The 25,125-nt window shown below is 41.6% G+C and overlaps 1 protein-coding gene across 18 annotated transcripts in view; it reads left to right on the top strand.

The window, feature by feature from the left end:
• Positions 1-9,596: 9,596 nt before the first annotated feature.
• ARHGAP15 (Rho GTPase activating protein 15) overlaps positions 9,597-25,125 on the top strand; it is a 368,006-nt gene continuing 352,477 nt past the window's right edge. The window contains exons 1-4 of one of the 18 annotated variants that reach the window (XM_083494626.1): positions 12,201-12,300; positions 14,301-14,355; positions 14,917-14,973; positions 19,091-19,270. In XM_083494626.1, the coding sequence (XP_083350752.1) occupies positions 19,106-19,270 (165 nt within the window). In that variant the 5' untranslated portion in view covers positions 12,201-12,300; positions 14,301-14,355; positions 14,917-14,973; positions 19,091-19,105. Of the gene's footprint in view, positions 10,975-12,176; positions 12,301-12,697; positions 12,822-12,852; positions 12,960-13,089; positions 13,244-13,302; positions 13,539-14,300; positions 14,356-14,438; positions 14,547-14,647; positions 14,699-14,916; positions 14,974-19,090; positions 19,271-25,125 lie in introns of those variants that run through there. The other 17 variants (XM_083494621.1, XM_083494622.1, XM_083494620.1 and 14 more) reach the window with 17 other exon arrangements.

Raw genomic sequence — 25,125 nt, forward strand, 5'->3', positions numbered from 1 at the left:
TAATCATTTAAAAGCAACCCTTGTGCTGCTTGGCAAGCAGTTTTCTTTGCATTCAAAATCTGCATTAATAGATTTAACATGATAGGTGAACTGCAGTACAGATATGTTTGTGCCACACGTGCACCAACCAAGAAACCATTTTGAAAAAAATACCCAGGCCATGTTTCACAGGAAACTTGCATTCTCCTGCCCATAGCTTATCTAGATATCAGAAAATTGTGGTTTCTGAAGTAGTCCTCATGGGAATGGACAATCCAAACAAATCTAGAATATGGAAATAGTTTTGTTTCCTCACCTAATGTGAAATTGTTCCCTTCAAAGTGATCTTTTTGTCAATATTTGTGAAATCTATTTATATGGCTCCTGCAGTTGTACGATGAACTTGATAAAGATCAGCAATTTCTATTTTTTACATTCACAGCATGTTTTTATTTTTAAAAAACTAACATAAATGTACTAGTCTATGCATCATTTTATGTTTCCTGTTAAATATAAGTGAAAATTGATTGGGGCATTTCTCCATGGAATTCTATCTTTATTTCATCATAATTGCTTCTTCTTTGAATAATGACAGATGAACTGCTTCATTCAACTGCAGTTTTTTTAAAAGCTTTGAAGTCACAATAACAGCACCGGATTTAAATCCTGAAGCTATTATTGTGGCAGGAAAGAGATTGGGGGGGGGATTAAAACTTGGGGTCCTAAAAAGAAAATACCGTATTTTTTGCCCTATAGGACACACTTTCCCCCCTCCAAAAATGAAGGGGAAATGTGTGTGCGTCCTATGGGGCGAATGCAGGCTTTCGCTGAAGCCTGGAGAGCCCACGGAAGTTCCTGTCGGGCTCCCTAGGCTTGCGGATAGCAGCCTGTATCTCAAAGCCTGGGGCGCGCTGCACAGCGCGCCCCTGGCTTCGGTTTCCCGACCTGGTTTGGAGGCTGGCGGCGGGGAGAAGCTCGGGCTTCCCCTGCCCCAGCCCCATGCCTGGGGGGGAAATAAAAGTTTTTTTTCTTTATCCCCGCCCCCCAAAAAAACCCCTAGGTGCGTCCTATGGGCCGGTGCGCCCTATGGGGCGAAAAATACGGTAGTTTTATGAAGTAATAGTCATCACTTCTGGCTGTATTGACTACCAGTTTCTGCAACTTCTACATTGCCAAAGTGATCTATCTGTACAGCTCTTAAATGCATTTAATTGTAATAGATGAGGGTCAATATAGTGTTGCATATCGCCCCAATCTCTTGAGTGGTGCAAGATTCCAGGGTTTCAGGCACTTATCCAGAGTTCGTGTTTGTTTTTGCAAAGACAGCACAGCAGAGACTGTGGTATCTTTATGTTACAGGACTTATTTATACATATATACAACTTGAACCTACAGTGGAGGGGTTCACAGCACTAACACCCCAAAAGGCTCGTTTGTCCCATAGCCATAGCCCTGGATTCAAACAGAAATCAAACATTGCTCAGACACACTCTCCAGCTCGCTGGTTTATGTCTAGGTCACATCCGTCTCTAAAACTCTGAAATCTGGCTTTATCTGTTGGGGAAGGGGTCCCCACCCATTTGCTGTCTCACACAAAGCCCCTTAATCCCCCTTAATGGCTCATTACCCAGGCTTTCACCATCACCAGGAGGCTAGCCTGGCTATTCCAAGAATTAGAAGCCTTGATTAAATTGTAACACTTGCTGGATCCAGGGATTAGAGGAGCCTGGCATTCACTTTAACTCCCCAAACTCATAACAATAGTAAGAAAACTTCTCAATGGTTATTTTAAGACTGAAATCATATGCTTTGCAAAAAAAAAAGTTTTAAATTCAGTGCAGATGCAGAGCTATATTTTGCCAATAAAGAGTTCATTAGATCTTTTCCCTCTCTGACATTTACATCTACTCCAAAGTATAGTTTAATACTCCAAGGTATGAATTTCAAAGTTCCCTTTATCTTTGTATTCCAATTTTCAGCCATTAATCAAATAATATGAAACAGCTTTACAAAAAAACCCCCTCTAGGAATGGATCACACATTCAAAATGTGCCTTCCAGAAGTTTTTTGAGTATTATTTTGGAGGGGCGTATGCATGTAATCAATATATGCACAAAAATACTTAGATTTTATATATATATGACCAAATGTGTGTTAGAAAGGTGACAAAATCACACGTACCTCCAACAAATCTTTTTAAATGGTACCTCTTAGAAGAATACAAATATGAAGTTATTTACTCGCCTTGGTGGATATATGTACCCATCTCCAGCAGTTAAACTAATGAGTGTTCTTCTGTGTATAAGGCAGAAGTAGGTGCTCACATGATGTACCGTGTCTCTCATGAGACCCAGCCAGTATAGCCAATGGTCAGGGATAATGGGAGTTATAGTACAACAAATAGGGGGCACTACAATGGCAGTTGCCAACCCACATGGCTGTTAATCCATTTGACAAATTCCCTGCAAGTATTGTACTAGCACATCAGAATGTGATTCTAGCCCTGTATGGGGGGGAAATTACAGGTATTTTAAAGTAAGGACATATGCTATAGTCACTATTGAGACAACAGGCAGGTAGAATTTGTGTCATGGTAGTACAGTACAAAAGGCTGTGGGGAAAGTTAAGGTATTTAGTCAGCCCTTAATTTCTGTGTGCCCTAATCTGAGGCCAAAGCACACCAGTACAAAAAGATGTAGTGGGTAGTCGAATTGCAGTGGACCCATTGAAAGGAATGGTCTAATGTTAGCTTATGTCCATTGGTTTCAATGGGTCTGCTCTGAATTGGACTAGCGTTGGGAATAATCCTGAAGCTGCAATCTTTGCCTACTTACCTGGGAATAATCCCCGTTGATCTCAATGGTATTTTGCTTCTGCAGGGATATGTAACAAGATTGCACTTTTAAGCAGGGATGGATGAATCGGATTGTTTTCCATTTCAAGCCAGTTTTGCATCCCTTCAACCACCTATAAAATATTAGTTTAAAATGGTACATATTTTTTATATGCACTTTCCCCTAAAATACAAGTTTTGTATGTATTTTCCCCCCAAGAATACAGTGGTACTTCGGTTTTAAGAACAGTCCTTTTTAAGAATGATTCGGTTTACGAACTCTGCAAAACTGGAAATAGTGTCCCAGTTTGCGAACTTTACCTCGGTCTAAGAACGGAATCCGAGCGGTGGAAGGGCACTGGCAGCGGGAGGCCTCATTAGGGAAAGCGTGCCTTGGTTTAAGAACATTTTCAGTTTAAGAACGGACTTCTGAAATGGATTATGTTCATAAACTGAGATACTACTGTAGTTGATACAGGCAGCAGAAAGGTAGTAGAATGAAATGTAACAGTAGGTTCACATTTTCAAAGCTCTTCTGTATTGCAGGTTTTTAAAAAACCACCTGCAAGTGGAGATCTTGAACAGGAAGGAGTGGATTAGAAGCTTTTCTCCTTATATGCTAGCTTTTTACACATGGGAGCCCTGTTTAGGCACTCATTTCTCTCATGTGCTGAAAAGTATCAGGGTTCTGCTGGAAGGAAATGCAGCTGCTAGCCCTTGTAGCCTGTGACTGCTGGGTGAGGTTAAACTGTAATTCTTCTTCCTAAAAGATAGGTACCTTGCTAGAAGATGCCCTCAAAGCTGCAGCTGTAGGAAAGGCGCATCTCCAAAACCTGACAGCAGAAGGTGGCATGGCGATTCCACCCATTCGTTTGCAGAAAGAGGGAGGCTCAGACTGAGGGAAGTAAATGGCCTGCAAATTCTTATAGATCCTCGCTGCAGTTTTACAGTTGTCACACTCAGGATGAGAGATTATATTACCGTATTTTTCGCACGATAGGACGCACCGGACAATAGGACGCACTTTGTTTTAGAGGGGGGAGAACAAGAAAAAAAAAATTCTCCCCCTCTCTGCCCAGCGCCCCTTCAGTGAAGCGGCAGGAGGCGCTGCACAGAGAGGGGGAGAACTTTCCCCCTCTTGTTTTCCCGCTCTAAAACAAGGTGCCGTTTAAGGTGCGTTCAGGCGGCTACCTTGGAAGCCTGGAGATCGAGAGGGGTCGGTGTGCACTGACCCCTCTCGCTCTCCAGGCTTCAGGTTCCTTTCGACCTGTTCTTTGGGGCTGGCGGGGGGAAGCCCACCACCAGCCCCAAAGAGCAGGTCAGGGAGCAGCGGAAAGGCGCAGCGGAGAGGCTCCTGCCATAGCCGCACGTCACCTCCCCAGCCGGCGTGTCACCTCTCCAGCTGGGAGAGGGTCGCGGGAGGCTGCTTTAGCCCCGCGCGCGCTCTCCCGGCTGGGGAGGTGACGCGCTGCTATAGAGGCTCCTGCCATAGCTGCGTGTCACCTCTCCAGCTGGGAGAGGGTCGCGGGAGGCTGCTTTAGCCCCGCGCGCGCTCTCCCGGCTGGGGAGGTGACGCGCTGCTATAGAGGCTCCTGCCATAGCTGCGTGTCACCTCTCCAGCTGGGAGAGGGTCGCGGGAGGCTGCTTTAGCCCCGCGCGCGCTCTCCCGGCTGGGGAGGTGACGCGCTGCTATAGAGGCTCCTGCCATAGCTGCGTGTCACCTCTCCAGCTGGGAGAGGGTCGCGGGAGGCTGCTTTAGCCCCGCGCGCGCTCTCCCGGCTGGGGAGGTGACGCGCTGCTATAGAGGCTCCTGCCATAGCTGCGTGTCACCTCTCCAGCTGGGAGAGGGTCGCGGGAGGCTGCTTTAGCCCCGCGCGCGCTCTCCCGGCTGGGGAGGTGACGCGGGGCTGTAGAGGTTCCTGCCATAGCCGCGCATCACCTCTCCAGCTGGGAGAGGGTCGCGGGGCTATGGTGTCTTCGCTCCATAGGACGCACACACATTTCCCCTTCATTTTTGAAGGGGAAAAAGTGCGTCCTATAGAGCGAAAAATACGGTATGTCCACAATCCCATGGAGAGCCGATGGTGAAGTGGGAGCTTCCTCTTGTTATCTCTTATCCATTTCCAGGCATAACAGATAAGTGGAGAAGTGGAACAGTTCGCTCATGGGAGCCTAAATTGTGGCTCTTTCTTAATATCTGTACAGTATATGATATCCTATGAACAAGACCTTAGCAGCACAGGGAAAAGGGCTGGCTACCTTTGAAACAGCACTCAGTTGAAAGGAAATACAGTGAGATTCTTGACCAAATTTAAATGTGTTTGAAGTTCATTCATCTCTAAATTAGAAATAATTAAAGGGGCCCTCATTAACATGAATAACTTGCGTAACTTTTGTTTCTGAGTTAACCCTGAATCATAAACAAAGTCTCTCCCAGAAAAATATTTAAAATGTTTTACCTTCTGGTGCAAATCTTTACATATGTGCTAATGAATATATAAAATACTGCTTTTCAGCTTTGGAAGCTTGATTATTCCAACTTTTTTAAAGTTACGGAAAAGATAAAAAACAGTTCAATTTCATCAACTCAAACATGCAGTGAAATAAGACATTGTTTTTGTAGGGCTGTTCATTCTTTGAACTTAGATGACATTGTCTCAGAGGACAAGATGTTTGATGAGTTTTATACTTTAAAGCCTCTCTTAAGAAAAAATTAGCTCAGAATCTGTTTTGTGTAGAATAGCGTATGTATGCGTGCAGAATCGTTCAGTCTTCAAAAGACCAGAGGGGAAACTGGTGTCATCTTCTATTTACTTTCAATATCTCTCTTTTAAATTCACACATTGGGAAATGCTGAAGAATCATAATTTTAGGTGCTTATTTCTTACCAGTTCAAAAAGCATATATGCATCCAGCTGACCTCATAGTGAAGTGATGAGGAAGGGTGTAACTTTGCTTCTTATTTTACGTGAAGGAATAAAAGATCAGATACTTGCTCACAATTCACCTAATGAACTCTGTGTGTACTACAGTGGTACCTCGGGTTAAGTACTTAATTTGTTCTGGAGGTCTGTTCTTAACCTGAAACTGTTCTTAACCTGAAGCACCACTTTAGCTAATGGGGCCTCCCGCTGCCGCCGCGCCGCCAGAGCATGATTTCTGTTCTCATCCTGAAGCAAAGTTCTTAACCTGAAGCACTATTTCTGGGTTAGCAGAGTCTGTACCCTGAAGCGTATGCCACCAAAGGTACCAACAACAACTGCCCCATATGTATTTTCATAGTCCATTGTAGAATTAGAAGGGACTTGGAGGGTCATCTAGTCCAACTCTCTGCAATGCAGGAATCTCAATTAAAGCATCCATGACAGGTGGCCATCCAACCTCTGCTTAAAAACCTTCAAGGAAGGAGAGTCCACCACCTCTCCTGGGAGTCTGTTCCACTGTCGAATAGCTCTTTTGCACCTCTTTACTCTGGCTTTTGACACTTGAGGTATACACGTATTTGAAGACCCACCTTATTTTTGTGATTGAAAGTTATTATAAACTGTTTTTAACATTGTGTTTTATATAATGTTGTAACCCGCCTTGGGACCTTAGGGTGAAAGGTGTGTGATAAATTAATAAATAAGCAAATTCTGTTCTTACACAGGGCACGTGCAGACTCTATCAGCTTTCACTCGGTCACCCTAGATCACTCACTGCTCTCCAAAATAGAATAAAATAATCATAGTTAGTGCCAAATAGGCAGTATATTGGGACTTTAAATATTAGTGTATCTGAATTTCTGAAGCCCAAATTTACATTTGCCTCACTTGGCTGAAAACCTTCCTTTATAATATGGAAGGGGATATGTCAGTTGCTAGAAAAGGTTTCTGCTGAAGCAGACATTTAGAGCTGTTGCACTTACAAAAGCTATGTAGACAACTCTGGATTTCAGTTTAAAGCAAATATTGCTGGGAAAAGGTTATCAGCAAGATTGCAACTATAAATACACTACCATTTTATTTGATCTGCAATTTTCATAATGAGTTACTGTTTGTGTTATGCAGTATAGGCATATATATGTATGTGTGTGTGTACACACGCACACTACAATATACACATACATTACAATAAAATCTATTTTAAGTATTGCCTTGCAAATGATTTATTCCCTAGCTTATGTATCTTATTCTATAAGATGGCGTTTTGATATGTTATTCCTTACATCTGTTGTTTTCTTAGAAACAAAAAGCAATGTGTTCTGCGCATGCTCTGGAACATTCAGCCAACCCTGGTACACAAACTGTGATGAGCAATTAATAGAATTCAAGTAATTCCTATTTATAATATTTTCCATGATAGAGAATAGTATAAAATACCATCCAAAGTGTAGTTAGTATTTTCCAACTTTTAAGTGGCATGTACAAGTGATAGTACAAAAAAAAGTGTATATACTGCTTTTCAGGGCAAAATCCCACCCAAGATGACTCGCAAGCAATATATAATATAAAACAATCAAGTTACTTTAAATTTACTTAGAACTGTTGTAGTTTAACAGACCAGGATAGTAGTTCATATGAAACATCAATTTTAAAAGCTAGCAAATACGGGGCCATTCATGAAAATATGGTTTAGTGATTAGACCACTGGACTATGACCTGGTTCAGATCCCCACTTGACCTTGAAGCTTACTAGACGATCATGGAAAAGCCACTGACACTCAACCTAATTTTCCCCACATTTGTGGGGATATAACCATGCATGCCACCTTGAGCAACTTGGAGAAGAGGTGGAATGTAAATGTTACACTTAAGCAAGTCATTTTTTCAGGAGAGAGTTCCAGAGATATAGGATCACCACTGAAAAGGCCTCGTCTCTATAGCCCACCTATGTGGCAGACTTACGAGCACAACCTCTGAGGCAGATATTAAGGTCAAAGCAAGTGTATATGGGTGTCATGGGCCAGGAGTCATCTTCACCTGCTGAGCAGCAGCCCGAAGGGGGGAAAGGTGGAGTGACTCCACCTGCAGCTGATTAGCCTTCAAGGACATAGGATAAGGGACTGATGAGAACCAGCTGGCTGTAGCCTTCTTAAGCAGAACTTCCAGCAACAGTCAAATGCAACAGTTCCTGGCTCTACCTTGCTGCCTCCTGCTCGTCTTAACCCTTGACCGCTGGACTATCTGACCATGTGAATTGCTGTTTGCTGAACCCTAGGACTTCGACCTGACTTTGTATGCTGACTCTGCCTCCAGGTAAGTATCTCAGAGATTCTTCCAGTTGGCTGGCCTCCTACTCCACTGAGCTCTGCGCATTGTTGCTCAGCAGCGCGACTACAACAGTGGGTACAGGTGGTCCTTCATATATAAATCTCTTACCTTTTCTTGTTAACTGCAAAAAGATTAGAAATACAAATAGGTACAATACCTTTTGATACATACAAAGTTAGTCGCATAGTCACCCATCCATCCACACTAGGAAAAGACAAAAAGGCAAGAAGGGGGGAAAAACCTGTCCTAATATATGTATATTACAGAATTTAATAATGAATGATTTTTTTTAAGCATGAAAATAGAGTAGAATGGCTGATAGGCAATTCTTGTGGATGCTAGTGTTATAACTGAATGGTCAGTTTTCCACTTAGACCATACCTACTTTTCCAGCCTCCTAAAGAGTTGGCAGTGGGCCAGTGTGGCCCTCAGACCAAAATACGTTGATTACTCCTGTTCTGGACAGCACTAGTTGCATATAGATAAGAAATGAAGAAAACAACCCTGGAGGGATGTGGGGATGTGTGTGAATTCCCATGTACAGTGGTACCTCGGGTTAAGTACTTAATTCATTCCAGAGGTCCGTACTTAACCTGAAACTGTTCTTAACCTGAAGCACCACTTTAGCTAATGGGGCCTCCCACTGCCGCTGCGCCACCACTGCACGATTTCTGTTCTCATCCTGAAGCAAAGTTCTTAACCTGAAGCACTATTTCTGGGTTAGCGGAGTCTGTAACCTGAAGCGTCTGTAACCTGAAGCGTCTGTAACCTGAGGTACCACTGTATATCACAAGATAAAGAGAAGGCATATCCTATGTGAATGGTGCAGTCACGATGAAGACTTCATGGCATTAAAGTCTGGATACACATGTGCACCCCATCTCATCAACACCTGCTGTGTGTATGTCACTGAATGCGTAATTACCGAACTAGCATTATTATCCCACTACCCTTTGTTGATAGTGAATACAGACATCCAGACAACAGGTCCAGAAATGCATGCAAAGAGCCTTCTTTGACTGAACAATCTGCCTGGCAGAATCAGAATTTTGCATTTGAGAAACATAATGGCTATTTGTAGCTGGAACATTGCAGATGCTAAATAAGGAAGAGGACGAATAAGCATTTTGGCTCACATATGGACATTTTATTTCTGAATTTGTTGTGGTTGTTACAAACAAAATAGAATCAAGGAAATTCATTTAACAAAAAAGTTTGGATGTCAAATCACATAAAAAATGAAAATATCACAAAATGAAACAAAATTTTGAGTTTCACAGCATTGTATCATTCAACATCATTATAAAACACATGCGTACTATATGACACAAGAATGGGGTGTGTTTTATTCATCTCAAATTTCTTGATATTTCTAAGCTTATGTCAGTTTCTTTTTCACAATGATGAATTAAATTAATTAGATGCACTAAAGAGATGCATTAAGCAATTTTCACAAATGAAGACAAATTTCACAAATCTAAACTAAAAGGCAAATCAGATTATAGGAAATTAAGCTACTATCAATCAAAAGGCAAAATAATCAGGGTAGAAACCCAAGCCAAAATACTTGTCAGATCATGAAATGTTATTAGTAAATGAGGAAAAAAACATATTTGACGTTGGGGTCAATACCTTGCTTCTTTTATTAGTAAATTGACTAACTGCTGTAAGGATGAATGGCTTCAACCATGTACAGGGCATAAGTGTGGGTAACTAGCTGGATCAATGCCAATTTGGCTGCTATGTTTAGGCTAGGGGCAAAAGGTTCCCTTGAAAGCTATGAAGACCGTTTTGCTTTCTGCTTTGGGTCTGGCCTCTTTCCATCTCTGTGCCATGACAATGTCATATTTTTTTTATCAGGCAGGTCCATATCCTAATATAAGAGCCCTGGTAGATCAAACTTAAGGCCTAGCTAGCTCTGCATCCTATTTCCCACAGTGAGCATCCAGATGCCTCTGGGAAGGCTGAAAGAACCGGTTTCTGTTCACTGTTTCAGCCCAGCAGGTGGTATTCAGAAGCACACCTCTAGCATCTTCACCATGGCTAGTAGCCAATGATAGCATCCTCCATGATTTTTTTATTTAATTTCTAAATCACCCTTATCCCAAAGGGATCCCAGTACAGCAAATAATAAATACAATAACATCATATACATTACCACCAAGAGCCATGTAACTTCCAGTGGTATCATCATGACAAGCAAAACAGTTCCCATCAAATTCTCCCAAATGCCTGCTAGAACAAAAAGTTGTTTACCTGAGGACGAAAAATCAGTACTGATGGGGACAATCATACTTCTAAAGGAAGGAGTCCACAAAAGACACCACAGCAGTGAAGAACTACCCTAGGTTACCACATAATGTAACAGATGTAGATGGAACCACAATTAAGGGCTCTCCCACAAATCCTAAAGCTTGGGATTGGAACCTGAAAACCATCTACATCTGTGTTGGTACAGAGAGGTAATGAGCTCTCCTCCCTCCATGCACAAGAAGAGAAGTAACTGTGATCTCTCAAAACCAACATTTGCTGCCACTAGCCCTCCTGCATTATGAAGGGAACATCCAGCCCACCCCTGTCTCTGCCTAGGAGATCAGGACAGCTTGGTTTCCTTGGGCAAATCCCATTGATATACACATGTAGTAGATGCCAAATGGTCTAGATATGGGGTGGGGTAAATACCCTTTTAAGTGTGGCACAAACATATGCACACACAAAAAAGATCCAACGGGCAATTTTGAGAGACCTTATTAAGAGGTTTATGTAGGCAAAAATGAAAAGGTCCATGAAAGAAATTAAAGCAACAAACAGAATGGGCACATGCCTCAAGCAAAGGAGCTTAAGATCTTTGGGAAATGGGGGTCCTCAAAGTGGTAGCTGCCACTGGAGTTGTTCCCGCTTTTAACTCAGGTGGAATATGACCTCTTTACTTGAACATAATGGATGACTGGAATAATGTTAAAGTGTTAAAGGAATTTTGCTTTGAAAAATACAAATTTTATAGAGACTGCATTTTGCTAAAGTACAGAGTCTTTTAAAAGTACGCACAATTAATGTTTCACTTTTCTCTAACTCCCATACTGATATAGCAATGGATCTGTCTTTTCAACATATTGACAGTAGTAAAGAATTTGACATATTTTTCACAAGAGGCTTATTGTTTAAACTGAACTGAATATATTACCCCCCCCCGCCTTTTTTCCCTTTCTTTTTTACACCACAGTACTTCTGTCATGGTGCTCTTAGCACCTAAAGGTCTTAACATTATCACAAATGAGAATGCTCTGCATTTGCAGCTGACATGTTCCTAAACCCTGTCAAAAGCATTCTTTAAATAATGCATCAGCATGTGTTTGTGATGCTGGCTTTGTACATACACTCTGACTATTATAAGTGAGGGTTTGTTGTCAATGGCACCAGGCACAGCTTCCAGCTTGTCAAATATCAGTTATGTGACACTGTCACTTAATGACAGCCACCCCTAAATGAAAGGATGCACAGTTGCTCACAGCTTACTTATATCGAGGAAGGGGTGAAATTCACACATTATTTGACCACCTCCAGCACACCTCCACTGAAATACTGATAGTGGGCTTTGGTAATGGGGAGTATTGAAGCCTCAAGCTCTGTTCTGTAGACTCTGCTATGTTTGGCGCTGAAACCAGTGGCATCATAAAAGTTGAATGTGAACAAATCGAGAGAGAGAGAGAGGAAATTTGGATGGAGTGAAACTTTAATCACAGAAACTGTGCTTCTATAGACCTGTTCTGGGTGCAAATATTTTCCTTTCAGCAAACAACACCTTGCTCTAGTTACATGGGGAGGGGGTCCCATTTATCAGTGTGATTATTCTTCATGAGCTCCTGTATTGTGGGTTATTATGAGAGAGAGATAAATATTATCTGATAGGCTTGAAATGTACTTGTTGTTTATTGTAATCCAGTGTCCTTTGGTGCACTCATCTGTTCTCTCATCTTCCTTCACTGCTGTTGCCTTCAGGGCAAACCCTCCTTCAAGTCTTCCCATCTGCATTGCCTGTGTATCATCTCCTATTCCCCCGAAATTTCTTGAATCTGGTGCATCTTATCAAATGGAGGTGGTGGCCACAGGAGGTGACAAAGGAGTCGGGCCGGCACAGAGGAGGTGGCAGTGGTTGCAGGAGGAAGCATTTTCAATTTTGCCTGAAGCAGCAAAATGTCCTGGACTGGCCCTGACAATTATAGTGAATTTTATGAAGTATTTAGCCTAGAACTGAAAGTTTTGTTTTCTGGCTGGGGCATTCTCGTTGTGTTGAAGTAAATTCAACATCCAATTTGTTGTGCTGAACTTGGTCAAAATTTCAGATATTTTTAGGTAGGAAGCCTGGAAGGCTCAGGTTTGAGCAACATGCAAAACTACCAGCTCTTTATAGTATACAAGACACTATTAGCTTTATTGACAAGAGGAAGCTGTGTTGCACAACTTCTTTCACTATGATACTAGCAGTTTAGAAAAGGAGTGTTAAAAGCACTTGCTCCTTGCCTTAACATCATACAGGGCTTTTCTTCATGGGTCCAAATGAAATTTTGCATAGATTTTTATTTTTATGTTCTGCATTCCAAAGACTCTGGGCATGTGGCAGGTTTACAATATATTTGGCTAGTTAATTCAGTTCAGTGTGGGCTTGTCAACTTTCCTCATATCTCTGTTTTCTGGCTATATAAATCTCATTGGATTGTTCTGTTGCAGCTGCAGCTCATACTTGTCTATATTTAGAGGTTTGTCTATTTCAGAGTTTCAAGACCAGCCAGTCTTCTCTATATGTATGACAGAGAGAGGGGGGAGAGAGAGGCAAGGCCCACCAATTTCCCTTGGTCACTTTTCCCGCCCTTAATTTCTAAACACAGTGCCCTCGGGTCTGTAGGCCTCATTTTGTAAACTGTTCTCTCTCAGTGCTGCAGACCTTGTCATTTAAACTTGTGGTGGGGAGGCCATCTTTCCCAGTTCCCATCATTTTTGAGCACTGACTGTGTTTGCTGGGGCTGATGGGAGCTGGACTAAAGAACCTCCCCTCAGGGATGTAGGCCTCATTTGCTAAATGTGCTTCTTTAGGGCCATAGGCATAGGAGGCCCAGCATGGATAGCCCTTCTATACCTCTTGGGGATATTCAGCTTTTGTTTTCATAAAGTGTTTTCATTTGTAAGCGATACAAATAACACAATGTGGTCAATACCCAGTCCAGTTGTTTACTAGCATTAGTGAGAAGTACTAGGCCCTTGTTTGTAAAGTTTTCCAAAATTATATAATGCAATTAAGTAACTTTAAATGCATGACTGCCGCGAGATGAAATTTAGAATCCTTTTAAATATAAAATCCTTTCAAAACAGCCAAAATAAAAAGGGTTGCAGCCAAACAAGGCATTCTTGAATTGGACCCAATGAAATCAATGGGCTTCACTAACTTAAATCCACTGTTTTCAATGCAGTACGATTAGGTAGATACAACCCTAATGTAAATTATGCCAGTCTGCTCAATTTATAAAACTTGCTTCAGCCCCAGAATATGATTTTTTTAAAGTGCAGAATTATTTTAAAACAACAACACTTATGCATAAAAGATCATGGAACTTGCCTCTTATGTTTTTTTCTGTGCTCCAGCAACCTGTGTGTATTTAAGGCCTATCTGGACACAAAAGTTGTTGAGCTCTCTCTCTCTCTCTCTCTCTCTCTCTCTATATATATATATACACACACACACACACACACACACACACACATACACACACAGAGAGAGAGGATCCCGGGTATGTCCCTGGACAACCCTACCCTATGGTTGAAAATGGAAGTCAAAAAATTGAGCACAATCTGTTAAAAAGTCAACAGTGAACAAATCTCAAATAAACTCTGACTAAACATCAATAAGAGCTTTCTGACAATAAGAGCTGTTCTCCAGCAGAATGGACTACTTTGGAAGGTGGTGGGCTCTCCTTCATTGGAGGTTTTTAAGCAGGTGTTGGGTGGTCATCTGTCATGAATACTTTAGTTGAGATTTGCATTGCAGGGTGTGACTCGGTAGAAAATTCTATAGTTCATTACAGAATGAGTGGAAATTGCATAAGAGAAGGAGATGGAAATTGCATCTTCATAGTGCCTTATGCCCTAATTATAGAAAGTCATAATACAGAGCAGTATTTTAGACTTGGTCTGGTAGAACGCTGATACAAAAAATGCCAACATGTAAGCTCTTTTCATTTCAGTGCAACTGACTTCCAAACAAGGATGTATGAGGCCTCGGCAAAGTCTCTCATGTAGGTAATTTTCAAACAGGAAGTTGACAAAGCAGGATCATTAACAGCGGCACATTAAGCTTGCCAGAAGTGCAACACCAAAAACCTAATGTTATACGAAAATGTAAACTAGATGCAGTAGTTAGAGCTGTAATTCAAGAGCTAATTAGATGGCAAAAGGCAGCAGAACCAAGCATCTGCCTCCAACATGCCCAAGTAAATTTCTGCAAGACTTTTTATTTTCTACAGAAAACAGAGGAAAAGGAAGTTGGTTCAGACTCCAGCTAGTTTAATTCCTCCTTGTATTTCCTTTTCAACTGCTTTGCTGATCTTCTGAAAGTCTGCTTGTCTACTTGAAGTAACTTTAAGTAATTTTCATGCTAGAGCATTTGCCTGTTATACTCTTCAGTTTCTTCCTATATATGAAACTGCATGTATGACTTGCTGTGGGGGTGCTTAACTCCCTTTAACAGGAAGTGGTTACATCGTGCTTTCCTCTTTGCTTTCTTTCTGTTGCTTCAGGGGAAGAGAGATTTGTGTAGCTTTCAGATACGTAACTGCTTCATGTTTTCCATTTGCTTTTTAGAAGCTACCGGTGGATGTTGGTACAGTGGATAAGAACGTCATGTGTAGCAAACTGTAGGTAAGGAAACTTCATTTATTTCTGAAGTCTTACATACAACCTGTTGCTAGATGTTGCTAGATGTGCATGATAAAATAAGCACAGTACATGGATGGGGAGAGAAACAGATTGCTTCGCATTGTTATGTTAAATGTAGTAGAAAATACACCAACAACTTATTCAATGGAGCCTCCAACATAGATATATAATGTGAGAAAGGGTCCAGATACTGGCATCTGTATTTGCACTGGGAGCACAAACAATAATAACTTTTACATTTTCAAGGGCTTAACTGGTTTTGTCAAAAAGTGTATGCCAGCTTTGGCGTGTCACTTCTTACAGAAATCTGGTCAGCAAATGGTTTTGATTGAGAAAGGTATGGTGAGTATAGGGACAGTGAAATATTGAAGAAATTAAAAGATGTTACGGCATGATGATAAAGCCACATTAGCAAATTTTGGTAAGAAGTCCCACTGCTGAAGTATAGCAGCAATAGTAATAAACAGTGGGAATGCTAGTAAAAATAGTATCCTGTGGGCATATCATTAAGAATGAAAAACGTGCTCAGCTACAGTATCGCGTGTGCACTAAAAATCAGTGGTGGAGCCATATCAGCAGTAATGAAAGTTAGGAGATTTCTCCAAACGCTAATGCAAAAAATGTCCAACAGAGGCAGAGAGAGCACAAACCAGCTCTGCTCTACAATGCTTATGGAGAGACAGAGAGGAAACTGCTGCCTTCTGCATCATTAACTGGAACCCCAGAGTTACAAATTCTTGAGCAATGGATAGTTGTTGTTTTTCTGAAAAGTTTGTATCTCTGAAAGTTCTCCTTTCCAGATGTCTTTCTGCCATTTCCCTTACCTCCCCAGACCCTCAGAGGGGAGGCAACCACCCCTCTATCTTCTCCTCAGCTTTCTCCAGAGCCATCCCCCATATCGAGCCCTAATATCTTACTGAAAAGACTTTCCCCTGTAGTTCCTCAGTAATTTGGTAGTAACAGTAGCTTCCTGCAATGAAGATTAGGTGGCTTTTGCTTGACTGCAGAGTATATGCACAGTGAAAGTCAAATTCTACAGTTACATCTTAAAACGTACAGATGAGTCTTACAAGTCACACCAGTCTCCCTTTACCCTGCTCTTCAAATCCTTACACAAGAAACTGCCTTTTACTAGGCCATACTATCAGTCCATCTAGCCCATTACTGTCTATATTATATTGCAGCAGCTCTCCTGGGTCTGAGCTCTTTCACTTCACTTGCTACCTGATCACTCCCTGGTCCCCTTGCCATTCTTAGTGGAATAGCAGGTATGCATTCCACCCCTTCACCATTCTCAAAACAGAAAGTGTGATGCAGAACTTATATGTATGAAGACAAGATAAAGTCACACAGTTCTTCCCCTTTAAAGGAGGTGAGGGAGAGATCAATATAACTTGGGTTTCCACATCTGAGTCTAAATTTGCTGGATCCCCTCACATGTGTGTAGGTTACAAAAGGGGATGGTCTATGAATCCTTTCTTCACAAACTCAGAACCTAAGGTGTACTGCTAGCTTAGTAAGTGTATATAAATAGAGCCTCTGAAAATATGTGCAAATTTCCCATGAGAATTACAATAGAAACCACAGCCTCTGCAAAAAGGATCGTACCAAGTGAGATAACAGAAGCAGACCTTCCTTCTATGCTTCAGCAATATTCTTTGCATATTTATTGTACCTACACACTCCCTCCAGCACTGAGAGTTTATCTTTAGAAAGTTTTTTAAAGATAAAAACTCATGACAGCTGTATGCCCCATCATGCTTTGAGTGGGCAACAAAACAAATTAGAAAATGAATGTGAATATTGATAGATTTATAAAATCACTTTAGCTAGTAGAACACTGGTCAGCAACTAGGGGGCCCACTTTGAGGATCAGATTATAGGTGGTGGACACGGTCTTACGGCCCATTGCCAATCCATATACTTGTGTGGGTGTTTCCCTCACCCAAGTTTAGCCCCCAATTTATCCAAGTCAATGGACCTCAGGTACTGAAAATGGGAAAGGCCTTTGCCTGAGATCTTTGTAAGGTGTTTCCAGTCAGAATTAAACTATTACTCCAGTCCAGCCCAGTGCTGTCAAACTCAGCATAATTGAGCTTCGTGTTTTCAGAAGAAGTGGAACCACGCTTGAGCTATGCAGATGGTAAGACCCAATTCTCAGTGGCTAGATTCACCAGTTTCAGGAACAGCCTTACCATTATGCTGGTGTCTGGGGAAGGAGGTTTTTGCATACCATTAAAAATGATCACATTGCCAGTTATTTAGTTTGTTATACTTTAGCACCATGAGGTGGAGCGCTGTTTGCATTTTCTGCCTCAGATTCCAAAGTCTCTTTGGCCATCTCTATTTGGGAATCAGGTTTGCAGTTCACTCCTATATAAGCAAATAGATAGCTGCCATTTACTTCTGTGGTAAAATGTAGGGCACATGGGGACACTGTTGTGACAGAAGCACAATCTCATCCAGGGAGGATCAATGTGTGTCTGTAGAATAAATGCACCACATTTGCACATAATGTGAAAGCATGGTTTATCGGAAGGAGGAAAGAGCCAGAGGAAGGTTTCAGGCTCATGTGCTTCTCTCCTCTCACCCGCCTGCCACTCCTCCTGTCGCATGGCTGGGAGAAGGACCTCAGTTTCACACTCCACTAATTTGTACAAACTAGAGATTGTGGCTTAAAACAAAGGCCTGATTCTCATGGCTTAGCGTGATGTGGATGGTGGATTAGTGTTATGTATGAACCGGGCCATAGAAATGTGCTGCATCTACAGAGGTCATTGCCATAGAGAAGTCCATCATAATGGTAGTAACCATAATGGCAAATACAAATAACAGCTGCTTACTAGAAAATGAATAGCAGTTCAATAGCATAATAGCAGTTAAAAGCCATTATGGGATGTTTGTGCAGACTGTCATAAGACATAACATTTGATATTTAGGACCTTTTGGGGTGTTTACATTCAAGCAGCAGAAATTAAGGCCTACTCAGAGGAGGGATCAGGATGCAGCATGGCTTGCACCTTCTATTTGCTTTATGTTTAGATACACATATCACATGAAAAACAGCTGATGCAGACAGATACTTCCTAGCAAATATTTGGCAAATGCTGCTCTGCATTTCATCCGGAAGATGGCATTCTTTGCATCAAAGTGCCTATACTTCCCACAGCTCTTAGGCTTTCCTTAAAGATTTCCCACCTAAGCACAAATCTGGCCTGACAGCCCTATAGTTATGAGATATGGCAGATTTAATAATAGCCCAAGGTCCCAAGTACGAAAAAATATCATGTTACAATTTAAGTAAAATGGATGAAGCTCTGAAAATGTGTTCTCTTTCTGAAACTAGATAAGCATGTTTAGTGTTTTAAAAGCACTGAACGATGTCTGAAAACGTGGCTAATATTTGAGTGTAAAATATATGCATTAGCAGCACCTTGACATGTAGCCAAAGAGTTGCATAGTTTGGTGACATCTCTACCAGTGACCTTGATGTCTGATGCTGACCCCTCCACCCTAATGCAATAGCAACATATTTGCCTCTACTTTGCTCTAGACTGTAATTAGTTCCATAACCATCTACCTATTTTAGCCGGCATATAAGAGGTTTTATGGGGTGCATTTTGAAACATAATATATGAAGCAGGCGTGCATGCAACGTCCTCCGCTGGTCTTTCTGGCATAATCAACAAAGGCCAAGCACTTCACTTTTAGCCTGTGAGCAAACTTGAGATATGTTTCTCAGATGTGAACATGGGAAGACCAAAGGCAAACTGTAAGGCCTGCCAGCTGGATGTACTGGAAAGGTTACTGAAAGATTACACAACAGAAGAGTGGCCTTTGAGATAAAGATAATCTTTTATGTAAACTTCGCTCTTGGACGAGTTGGTGAGTAATAAGGTGCCCTAGATTATTGATTCTACTGATAGATTTTAAGAGATACTCAGCTGGTTTCACTATTATTTTTCCTTATTCCCTAAACTGGAATAAAACCTGGATTAATACACAGTGTGTTTAACATTGTCTTCTTACTGACTAAGATGGAATAAAATCTAGATTAGTGCATGGTGTGTCTGACCTTACTAGCTATTATATTTTTCAGGTTGACATAATAATCATGCAGCGGTTCATGTCTGCTGATACCAGTGCAGAAAAGCTGCATCATTCCCATGAAAGCACAGGTGCTGTTCAGATGAGGATCAAAAATGCCAACAGCCCCCATGACAGACACAGCCAAAGCAAATCTATGATACTGTCTGATAATGTGAAAGTCATTGAGCCCGTAAGTACTGCTCTACAATAATTTTCTGTGTCCAGTCATTTGTTTTGTTATACAGTGGTACCTCTGGTTAAGAACTTAATTTGTTCCGGAGGTCTGTTCTTAACCTGAAACTGTTCTTAACCTGAGGTACCACTTTAGCTAATGGGGCCTCCTACTGCTGCTGTGCCGCCACCGTGCGATTTCTGTTCTCATCCTGAAGTAAAGTTCTTAACCCGAGGTACTACTTCCAGGTTAGCATAGTTTGTAACCTGAAACGTTTGTAACTTGAAGTGTTTGTAACCCGAGGTACCACTGTATATATTTTTGCATTTTTTGAAGTCTTCTGAAACTAATTAGATTACCTTCTCCAGTATAGAGAGGACTAGAGTATCAGGAAACTTTGCCGGAGACACCAGAAAACCATTAATCAGCCACTGATTCATACCACTGAAATTTGTCCTTCACCCTTGCAGAGGTTAGCAGCAGCATGGCGGTCACACCTTATCAAACAGTTATATGCCTATTAGAATTGAGTCATTACTGGCTCCCTCACCTACAGATCACTTTCTCCTAATCCTTTCCAAAACACAAGCTCTGGGGTGTGTTCTGCCATATGTGTTGGACCTGATATAATTTGAGACAAGCCCATAATTACATTGGCAGCCATGGGGTGCCACATCTCTTCAGAAAAGCTTGCACGGATATGTGTGTTGAAGGCCCCCAAGACCAAAAACCTTGTGGTTCCTCAGCACCATTCCTGTCTTAAGTTCCTTACACCAGATACAGACACTACAATTATTGATGAGTGGACAAAGTATCTGATGAGGGAGATGATATATTTACAGTGGTACCTCGCAAGACGAATGCCTCGCAAGACGAAAAACGCGCAAGACGAAAGAGTTTTCCGTTTTTTGAGTCGTTCCGCAAGACGAATTTCCCTATGGGCTTGCTTTGCAAGATGAAACGTCTTGCGAGTTTGTTTCCTTTTTCTTAAAGCCGCTAAGCCGTTAATAGCAGCTAATAGCCGTGCTTCGCAAGACGAAAAAACCTCAAGACGAAGAGACTCGCGGAACGGATTAATTTCGTCTTGCGAGGCACCACTGTATAGAGACATTCATATATTTATAAATAACAGCTACTTCTCCTTTCTGCCCAAAGAGATACATCTGGGAAACATTTGCATCTTCCCCTTCATCCAGTCAGGTTTCAGTTATAATAGCCAGGTCAGCGTGTCCTTCCTGGACAAGATCAGAGACAGTAATTGTTTTTCCATTAGCTGATCTGGAATTTTCTAGTTTCACCTAAACAACTTCAAGGAACCACACAGCAAGGCTACTAGTAACAAGGCTGGGAGATGGGCTGGAAGGAGAAGTAGCTTGAAGACCCAACTTTCCCTCACCTGACACATCCATCCCATCGCCATATCACTCTGTGTCCATTATAATTCCAGTGGTAGCCCTTTACTAAACTACCGTTTTCAGTAGGGGCTGTGCCAATTCATTGTACCCCATCCTCCTAGACCTTGCCACACCCTCATGTGCCTTTCCTCCTCATGCTGCCACTGAAGCCAAGCCAGATGAAAAGTCAACCTGGTAGAAGTAGCAGCAGCATGGGAAAGGAGCCAGAAGTGGTGGCTGATCAGCCTGAATATTTGCTGCTGCTAGCACTGCCTTATCCATTCTGACTACTCATCCTAATAGTGGACTACCAGGTGTGCTGGTCGCTGCTTCTGACCACCTTCTTCCATCCTGAGCTGCTTTTCCTTCTGAGGCAACTCTAACCACTAATTCTAACCACTGGTGGCAGAAGCAGCAGATCCCCAAGCTGGCAATGGAGGAGGAAGGTGGTGAGTAGTGGTGTCTGCTGCCTGGGCTTCTGGATCCTGTGGGCAGGGGCCCCAGGGTTGGCAGGCAGAGGAGCTAACGGGGGGACGGGACGACTGCTGATGCCTGTCCTGGCTGTCCCTCTGCATTTCACCTGGACCACCCACCCACCCTCTGCCTCTTGTAAGAATAAATAAAAATGGCAAAACATCGTAGATTTATTGTTCACCTGCTGTTATGAAAAACTGTAACTTACACAGTAATATAGTTTTCCTCCAAATGTTAGTGTCACTGAGAACGTTTCATGCTGGCTGGCACAAAAGGCAGGGGGAAGGAAAGTAATTTGCCTGCATAGGATGGGGCCAGAAATGGCATTGTGTAGGATCAGTGATACTTCACAGCTCTCTTTTTCCCTGCTGGGTAAGCATTCTTCAACTGAATAAACTCCCCTCCTCTGTGAGTCCCATGATGACTGACCCCATGGGGAGTGGGGTGGGCATTAGAATTGCAGGAAGCGGGGCAGGAGGAGGGAGGGATGAAGGTGTTTAGTTTCCCTCTCCCTGCAATCGCCCTTGTATTGCTCAACTGACTAGGAAACAGCTGTGATTGGTTAAAAGGGGGCTGGATTGAAGGGGAAAGGGCTCCTTTTGAGGAAGAGCAGGATATAAATTAAGTAAATAATGGTAAAAAACAACCCTCCACTTTATCTGGAGCCCCTCCCACCTTCCTGCTTCTTGCCTAATCAGTGGGGAGGTTATGTATAATTTGGAAGTGGGCCAGAAGCAGCCTGGGGACTGCAAATTGCAAAATGCCTGAACATTCTTGGAGATTATGCATATTGGTCAGAAAATGTGCATATTGCCCAGAGAATGTGCAAAATGAAGTTGAGATACGTACAACCCCCCTAGTCTCTTGGGAATTATGCCTTGTGAATGTACAAAATTCAGTCACTATATTCACATTCTCCAGGCCTGTTGGGAGTTATGTATAGTGACCAGGAAATGAAGGATTATGTGCACATTATCCATGAGGCCTGGTGAATTGCACAATGGCCAGATATTATGCACATTAACTGCTCAACACACTCTCCTTAACACATAGATATAATTTAGAAAGTAAAAGCAATTACACAGTTCTCCTGCCATCTCACTAGAGATGAATAAAAATAGGATGTTTCCCAAACCCATTTCCACCCTTACTCAAATAAACATATTCAACTACAACCAGCAGATATATAAGGCACTTCATGATATTCCTGTAACAGACAATTAAGGTATAATTAAATGCCAGGGCATTAGAATGGGAAAAAAATCAAAGCAAGGGAAAGCAAAAATTACCCCCCCCCCCAATGTAACCTTCTTTCCATTCCACCTGAGGCATTTTAGGTACTCATCCATCCACTCACCTACAGTCATCTTTATGACCATTCATATTCCCACAGTGACACTGTGGCTTCAGTGGTCCAATAATTCAGTGGCATTTTCTGCTTTGTTACGTAGTTTGGGAAAGCATTTGAAGAAGTCTTGCATCTCTTTATTCCATAGAGTAAGAAACACGTTCAATGGGAAATTTTGGATTGCCAGCTGTGCCCATGTAAAGCTCTTACGAAACAACCAAAAATCCTTTGTGTTGCAGACATTGGATTATATTTCTGAAAGACATGGCCTAACATTGTATTAAGATAGGTAAATGAGAAATGAAAGCTCTTCCTAGCATGTAACACTTGTTAATGACCTGTGTAAAAATACTATGATTGAGATTATTTGTGATATTTAAAAACTGGAGTCTGAAATAACCCTGACACATGACAGAGAAAGCCAAGTGGTACTGGATTTGTTTATTTTATCCCTTCTGAAAATATTTAAGCGCTAATACTTTAGAGGTGAACTCTGTTGCCAGTCATGTCCCTTCCCTTTTACTCATCCTGTGCTACTAAACAAACTGATTGGTGTGAGCCTCCCTTGGTTCATTTTCCTCCATAATGGCTGCAACTTGCAGCTGAGGCCATATGATATTGCAAAATTATTTATGCAATGTTAGTCACTCGCTTTGGATTCCAGCTCAGTTTTTCAAATCAGAGCAAATAAGTGAAAGCCCAAAAACTCTGCTAGCATCCCACACCAGCACCAAAAATTTCTCTTTTCAGAGCCATGGAAGCTATTAATTGGCTATTCTGCTGATATGACAAGCCCCTATGAAATATTCAGCTATTTAACTGAGACAGTAAATGGAATAATCTTGCTGCAGTTGTTGGTTCCCCTCCCTGCACCCGCCCTTCTGCTATTTTTACCTCCATGTTCAAATGCAAAATTAACCACAGCCGTTTCATCACCATAGCTCAGCAAATACATGATTTTAATTATTCTTCTCTCAGTTGGCAGAAGTAAATCTTTAGTTCAGAGAAACTTGCATTGCATTTCAGAACTGAATCCCTTCCTCTCTCCCCCCCCCTCGATATCAACCTAGTAGCTGATGAAACATTCATTTCCTTATGTTTGCTTTCCAATTTAAAACTATCACTTGCTGGCGACACATTTGCACGTAGTACTTAAAAAACACACACACCAACCCCCAACCCCCATAAGTGAGATGTTCTGTTAGGAAGTTAAAAGAATGTTTACTGTAATTTATTTGGAAATAGTATAATGTATTATCAGTAGGAACTGTAACTTTGAAAAAGTTTAAAAGTTAAGTATATTTAATGATGCCTAACATATTTTATTGGCTGTGTTTAACAAAAGGCACTAGGCTGCAGTTGTTTTTGACAAGCATGAAAACATCACAGCATGAGACTGCAAAAGGAATTATGTAGAGAAATTACAAGTGATCCATCTCTCAATGAATTATCCACCTCAATAGCCTGCAGAACTCAGCTACCAATTAACACCTACTTTATTACATGTTGGGATGTACTTAATAACTTTCATGTGTTTATGCACTATTACCTTGACTGATGCCTCTTGTACAATTAGGCATAATTGGCATATCAATATGCAAAAGTTAAAAGGATTAACCCTCTTAAAACTAATGAGCATTTCTGTATCCAGCTGCTAAATGAGACAAAATTAGCATTTTTCACTTTTGGGCAGGATTTTATCATGCAGTTTCTCATTGTTGGTATTACCTTGTTACATAACTTTCGGTCTGGGATGAGGCTAGGTGGGGTGGGGAGGAGAATACTTGGGGATGATAAAAGAAAAAAGGATTCTAAAAAGTTCCACCAGACACCAAACATTTGCTGCTAATCCACAAGCATAACAGTTGCAATTTATGTTCTTTTGTAGGGAGCTGAAAAAGTTGTGCTTTCTTAGCAGCTAATTATAGAGACGCAGGGTATGTCATTTCACCATGCAAACTTGGCTCTGATATAATAGATTGAAAGCTTGCCATGCTCCTCATTTCCTCGCTCTTTCTAGTATTTTCATCTCTCTCATTTTTCCATGCAGAGTTTCCTGACTAGATATTGACAGAATGCAAAGTATTTTGGCATATTTGCTCGAGCGAGTCTGTTAAGTGGCTGGCGAAAGGCAAACGGGAAAGGCCCAAAGTCTTAAGCAAAACCCCAAACATTACAAAACACATCCTGAAAAACCAGTAGGATTCTGAATGGGAACGATTTGCACAGAAGTGCATGTTGGTTGATTGTTGTGCCAAGAGTCCTAGAACAGGGAAGGTTAAAAATCTTTCTCTGCCTCATATTTTTGAAATTAAATTACGTCCATCACATTTGTAAGCTACAACAACTATATTGCAGTTTGTGGGGTTTTATGAAAAGGTGTACCTGTATAAATCTGGCAACACCAAACAAATGTATATCTATTTGGCAGAGCAAAAGTCCAATATAGCAGGAAGCAAAGCAGAGGAAGTTGGAAATACCTGTATCCAGCTTCATGCACCCATACACAGATCTTTCTCCTAGATTTGCGAGTAGATTATACCCTGATTTTGGTAGGGTTTCCCAATAAGCATTTTAAAGTGCAGCCTCTGTAGAGCTCCATAGCTGTTGGCAATTTCACTTAAATATAATTATTGTCAGTTTTATTTGGATTTCTT

This window comes from Podarcis liolepis (assembly GCF_965112155.1).
Source record: "Podarcis liolepis genome assembly, chromosome: 1".
Classification (NCBI taxonomy): Eukaryota; Metazoa; Chordata; class Lepidosauria; order Squamata; family Lacertidae; genus Podarcis; species Podarcis liolepis.